The sequence below is a fragment of the Camellia sinensis genome, chromosome 1 (assembly GCF_055761805.1).
Source record: "Camellia sinensis isolate YWXY chromosome 1, ASM5576180v1, whole genome shotgun sequence".
Classification (NCBI taxonomy): Eukaryota; Viridiplantae; Streptophyta; class Magnoliopsida; order Ericales; family Theaceae; genus Camellia; species Camellia sinensis.
The window spans coordinates 21,958,490-21,964,949 of NC_138961.1; the positions used below are offsets into that span (position 1 = coordinate 21,958,490).

At 37.4% G+C, this 6,460-nt stretch overlaps 1 protein-coding gene across 1 annotated transcript; it reads right to left on the reverse strand.

Moving 5' to 3' along the window:
* Positions 1–321: 321 nt before the first annotated feature.
* On the reverse strand, positions 322–4,586 carry LOC114309513 (phenylalanine ammonia-lyase G1). The gene is made up of 2 exons (XM_028255247.2): positions 3,805–4,586; positions 322–2,275 (listed from the first exon to the last, which is right to left on the reverse strand). Exons 1-2 carry the CDS (start codon positions 4,182–4,184, stop codon positions 526–528), a joined length of 2,130 nt encoding a protein of 709 aa, XP_028111048.1. The 5' UTR covers positions 4,185–4,586; the 3' UTR covers positions 322–525.
* Positions 4,587–6,460: the final 1,874 nt, after the last annotated feature.

Consider the following 6,460-nt stretch of genomic DNA (forward strand, 5'->3'; position numbering starts at 1 on the left):
GACCTGCGCTAATGCTAACGTCAAGCCTCACAATTAGGCCTTCCAGTATTATAGGAGCAATTCAATCAATTTTCTTTGAAGACAAACAGGTATCAAGTGGAGAGCAACGGCATGTACCAAAATTTTCTGGGATTACCTTAATACCTTTAGTAAGACTGACAAAAATATCTTTTGTAGCACATATTCTTGTACCATATCAAATTTTCCTAATTGTTTAACCTAAGAAATTCTATGATGGGCTGTTAATGCCTCTGAAAAATTCAAGATCAGTCATACTGCATCCAAAAAAATAAAAATGAAAAAAGAAGACGTTTTGGAAGGTGAGCATTTAACTAATTTGTTGGTATTATGAAATTCAACTTACAAGAAAGAAAAATTACAAAGGAAAAATTACAAACATCATAAAACAGCTTCAGATCATGTCTTTCAGGTACAAACATAGTGAACAAAAAGTTATTATAACAACTTACTAAGAAACAATAAATAATGTAATGTTCGCATAGAGTACACTGTAATACACCTTAATTAGCAGATTGGAAGAGGAGCACCGTTCCATTCCTTCAAACAATTCAGCAGAGGATCAATCAATTTCCCAGCACAAATAGCCGAAAACACCTTATCAAACTCCTCACCAGGCGATTGGACCTCTTCACCGGTTAAAAAAACACTACCCAACTCTTCTCTCACAAACTTGTATAATGGGTATGACCTACATTCCTTGATTCTGTTTTTGATCTCTGGCCTTCCTGTCTCAACGCCACGTCTTGCATTTTCTACTTCTTTGGGCAAAAGGGCCTTTAGCTCGTCCTCAAAGGCGCTGATCTTTTGGAAAATTGAAGTGTTCGAGTCCTGTTCCATGTCGCCATTCTTCAAAGCGTGCTCGACTAGGACTTGCCTTAGCTTCTGCATCAATGGGTAAGTACTGCTGCACGGATCATCGATGTATGTGAAGACGTGTTCACTATCCACCACTGTGAGCAAGTCCTTTTCACAGAATCTAGAAGGGTGACGCTCTCCATTGAAGCCCATTGTCAGAACTTTTCTAGCCACGTGACTCACTGTGTTCTTGACTATGTTCTTTAAGTTTTCTTCCAAGTGCCTCAAGTCTATGGCTTGGCACAGGGCCACCAAGTAAGTGGAAGACATGAGCTTTAGTATGTCAATAGCTTCAGCTGTTTTTCTTGAAGAGATTAAGCCCAAAGAGTTCACATCTTGGTTGTGTTGCTCGGTGCTTTGGACATGGTTGGTCACCGGACTAGCCAAAAATTGGAGTTCAGAACAATAGGCTGCCATTGCGATTTCAGCGCCTTTGAACCCGTAATCCAAGCTAGGATTACGTCCTCCAGATAGATTCGAAGGCAACCCATTGTTGTAGTAGTCATTGACAAGCTCGGAAATTTGTGCAAACATGAGTTTTCCAATTGCAGCAATGGCTAGCCTAGTGTTGTCCATTGAGACTCCAATTGGGGTACCTTGGAAATTTCCACCATGTAAGGCCTTATTCCTAGATACATCAATCATAGGGTTGTCGTTGACCGAGTTTATCTCTCTTTCGATCATTTTTGTTGACGCTCTAATGACTTCAATTTGTGGGCCTAGCCATTGAGGCGATGTCCGGAGGGCATAGCGGTCTTGTTTGGGCTTTTGGAGAGGATCAATTTCATGTAGCTTTTGAGCTTCTTTGACGTAGGCGCTTCCAACTAAAATGTGTTCCATAATAGCTGCAGCCTCAATTTGGCCCGGGTGATGCTTCAACTTATGGGTCAAATAGTCCGTGAATTCGGGCTTTCCTTGCATGACTTCGGCGAATAGGGCTGACAAAACTTCAGAGAGGATGGCAAGGATGTTGGCTTCGAAAAGAACCATGGATGCTAGGCCTGACCCAACTGCAGTGCCATTCACTAGTGCTAGGCCTTCTTTGGGCTGCAACTCAAAAAACCCGGTATTGATACCTGCCTGACGGAAAGCCTCCACTGCATCGAGAAACTCCCCGTTGGGCCCAACGGCCTTGGAATTGGGCCTGCCTGTCAAAAGCCCAGCAATGTAAGATAGAGGGACTAGGTCACCCGATGCGGTGATGGTGCCCCGGAGGGGCAAGCATGGGGTGATGTTATGGTTTAGCAACTGAGTCATGGCTTCTAAGATCTCAAACCGGATGCCTGAGTATCCTTGGAGGAGGGTATTGATCCTCACCAGCATCGAGGCCTTTGTCGCCGATCGAGGCAGAGTATGGCCAGATTCCGACCCGTTTCCGAAGATTCCAGCATTCAAGAATCTGTTGCATCAAAAAATTTCATAGAAATAGCCTAGTAACATTGATTTGTACATTACCATAGTTATAAATAATTTGAAATCATTTGATCCATTAAAAATACGACTTGCCTTCCATACTTTCTAAATCAAGAGGTTAGTGGAATCCAAGTATGAATTTAATTATTTTTTTATTAGTTTTTCTATAATAGAATTAATTACAAGTATTAAGACTGATTGGTATCTTCAACACCCTGAAATGCTTCGAAGTTATGTTGATTAAACTTTATTAATTTTCCACTTTTTTGTAAAAAAAATTCTTTATGACGTTAGTAAGATCAAAAAATTTTATCAATCAATTGTTTTAAGGCAAATTGAACAAGTCATGCCAAGTAATTTAGAGTCTCTTAGAGATCCAATTGTTGTAAATCATTAAATTATTTCATAAGATGTGGCGATTTTGGCTGGTATACTCATTTTAATATTTAATTGATAAAATTAAAAAATGTAATTATTTCAATCTCTTAATATTGTTATCGTTTTTCTTTCTTATTTCTCAAATTATTGGATTTTCACTTAGTTCATTAGCACCCCAACTTATGTAAACAAATAGTTATCATAATCTCATAATAAATAATAACATATGTTTGCATAATATCGTTTAGAAAAATAATCTACAAGTCCACTTTCTAAACCCAATGATGTGTAAGTGATATGATTGATTGATGATTGAGAATATATAAGAGAGAGTGTTACTTTAAATATCTTAATTGATTGCTACATCATTCGACTTGAAAATTGAATCTAGTATTTGAACTTGTATAATAATATGTTTATTGTGCCCATACAATAATTTATTATTAAATAGTAATATTGTGTGTGGAACTCATGTCTCATCTGTTTAAAATTTATTAATGGTGTGTTTGGTTGGGTGATTTGGGGAGAGATTTGGAAAGGGAAAGGGAAAAGGAAAAGGTGTGTGAAACTATGTGAAATGTAAGTATATTTTATTCATATTTCACCTAACTTTTCCTTTTCCCTTTCCAAATTCCTCCTCAAATCCCCCAACCAAACACAACATAAAGTTACTATCTCCAACTATCCCTTTAATTATATGTTATAATTATGTTTGGGAATCATTTATCAAATGGTATCATCACTTTATCTTTCACATAATAAAAATTAAAAATATATATTTTTTCATATTTATGCGGATATATATTATTTGGCAAATGAAACACACACGTCAATGAATTACTGCAAAAGTTTAGGCACTTAATTTAATAATTGTCACAACCCCACCAAAATTATAGACATGGTAGATGTTCAAGAAACCACCTAATCCCTCTAATAGAAACAATTCATACACACAGCCAGCTTAATGAGTAGAAATTTTAAAAGGTGAGTGCTATTAATAAATCTTATAAAATCATGTTCATTTGTGTGGTTTTTTTTGTATCCGATTATGATTTCTTCATTTTATTTTTGCATCCACGATTAATATAAAGATTATCATAAAATCATGAAATGAGCCAAAACATTTTAATTATTTACCTTATGAGCTCCGTTTGTAGAGCTCCACCCTCTTTGGTTCTCCTATGTGAAGTTGCACCAAAACCAGTTGTGATACCATAAGTGTCAACTCCATTTTTCATGCTTTCCATCACCCATTCACTGCTTGCCACGACACCAGCCCTAGACGCCGCCGAGAGCTCCACCTTGACTTCCACGTCATGGGTCGCTATGGCCGCCACCTGTCCTATGGTTAAGGTCTTGCCACCAAGACAGATCTCCGGCGTCCGATACTTGGCCACCATGGCCTTGACTTCATCCAAGTGACTACCCTTCAAGGACTCTGCTGCCATGCCCCAATTCAAAGGGTCTTGGACACAAATTGAGGTTTGCCCATTAGAGTGACCATTAGTGATTTCCATTTTGCCAAATGAGAAAATTCAAAAGGGTTGAAAATGTTTTCAATTGAAATAATTAGAATGTAAGATGTGCTTGAGAGAACTATGATGGGGTACGTACGTATGTATAATATGAAAGGAAATGAAATGAAAGAATTAGTATTGGCTAAAGGAAATTGAAAGCTTAATGATCAATTTCCTGAGTTTAGATTGGCCAATTTTGGTGGTTTAAATAGAGAGGGGGCTAAGCCAAGATCATTTTTGAGTGGTGTTGGGTGGGGTCGGGCATGCCGAGGTGTTAGTTGAGAAATTCACGTGGCCGTCAGATTTTCGAAGGATAGATGGTCAGGATGGTGACATGTGGCAGATTGGTAGGATATGATTTGGTGGTGGGGTGGGGTCCAAGAACGAGAGGGTTTTTTGATTGGTCAACAAAAGGGCTAAAGGGATTGAAGAGGTAGAGTTGGGGGTTGGTGAGACTGAGTGGAATTAGGCCAATGGTTTACACGAGAGCACTTCGTCACTATCTATTTATTTTTAATTTATCACTTTTTCCCCTTCAACAGAAATTTTTATTTTTTTATTTTTTTATTTTTTTTACACATTATGCTAGTGATTATATCAGTAGTCGTGATAATGATAACAACAATGGTGGGCAGTGGAGGTGAAAGAGATCGTGGTAGTAGTGGTGGTAGCAGCGGTAGCGAATAATGGTTGAGATGATAGTGATAATGACAATGATAAATAATAATATCAATGGTAGTGGTGATGATTAATGGAACTTGTTTTCTAATTTATTAATTACAGAATTTTTATTTTTGTTTTTGTACGCAAATGTTGTTCATAATATACACCATAATATGGTGGGTCACATTTTATTGTTATTATTATTATTTTAAAATTTTGTGGTTGGTTTTTAGACTCTTGTTACCTAAAAGACAATACCATAAACTAAAAAGAAAAAATGATGATGCCATATTACAATTTTAGAAATTATTATATCAATGTTATTTAGTTAAAATTTTCCAAAAAAATAATATCTGTTTGCTTTCAGTTTTTGAAATTCATTTTTCAGAAAATTTTATTTTTTCTTTTTCTGTATTTTTTTTGTTTTTACTAATTTTTTAAAAATATTTTAAACAAAATTTTTAATTTTTAGACACACCTAACATAAATACACTTAGAAAGTATAATATTTGTGAAAAATATCTTTAAAAAATTCACTAAATACCAAAAATATTTTAAAAAATGAAAATTCGGTATATTTTTCATATTTTTGTGTATTTATTAATTTTTTAAAATATTTTTTTCACAAATAATTTACTATTTAGATATATATAAGTCAGATACATCTAAATAAGTAAAAAATTTGTTAAAAAATTAAAAAATATTCACTAAAAATAAATAAATTCAATTTGCAGAAAACGGAAATCAAATACACTAAAATTATTTTTTTTTAGCAACAAGAAGAGCATCACTTTATTTCACTTCACATAACTATTAGCGTACATAACATGTAATACAATCGATATAAGCAAGAAAATATGTGTACGAGGAGCAAATATTCAGGCAAGCCCGTACTCCCTTCTTCCAAGCTCCGCTTCTATCCGATCACCTGCGTACACAAAGGCGGTGAGCTACCCGGTGGTGTGTGGCCGGAAAACCCCTCCAACGATCAAGTTAGAACACACACCAGGGGATAGATAGAGAGAAGGGAGAGAATTATGTTTAGTGTTTATCTCACCAAAAATGTCCTGTGTCAAGCATGGGGGCACAAACTTGCTTATATACCTTCTGCGCCCCAAATCTACTCCCAATGATCTCTCGACACGTAGTTCTGTTATCCCATCTGTCAGCACAAATCTTGCTGAGTATCACCTAACCCAATTGCCAGCCCACTCTACTGGGAGCTCGGCAGCCGGGCAACATTATCTCGGCTACCAATGGCCGTACTCAACTTCAAGCCCAAGCGCACTTGACGGTGTAATGCTCCCCCAACTGGGCTCATTTCTAGCCGTGCTCGACTGCATTCCAACGAAGCCGAGATGGAGGTTGATCACCTTGGTCGTGCCGGGCTGAGGGCACGTGTATTACAACCGAGCAACGCGCGAGCTGTGGAACCCTTACCTGACTGAACCTTAACCTGCCCGGTCTCCGTGCCAACGAAATCAGGTAGCTCGGTTCCACAAGGCCTTTGCCATTACCGAGCAAGGTCACGGCCCAATCTCGGAGCCAAATACCTCGGCCCAACCTCGTTCGGCCCAATCTGTCCGACTAATTCCACGGCCCAATCTCAGATC

What these genes read in the sequence shown, in the direction of transcription:
- LOC114309513 (XM_028255247.2), bottom strand. Translation starts at nt 4,184, where the DNA reads ATGGAAATCACTAATGGTCACTCTAATGGGCAAACCTCAATTTGTGTC. An exon ending in CTACAAACGGAGCTCATAAG is followed by an intron (nt 2,276 to 3,804) that starts GTAAATAATTAA and finishes TTGATGCAACAG; the next exon opens with ATTCTTGAATGCTGGAATCT.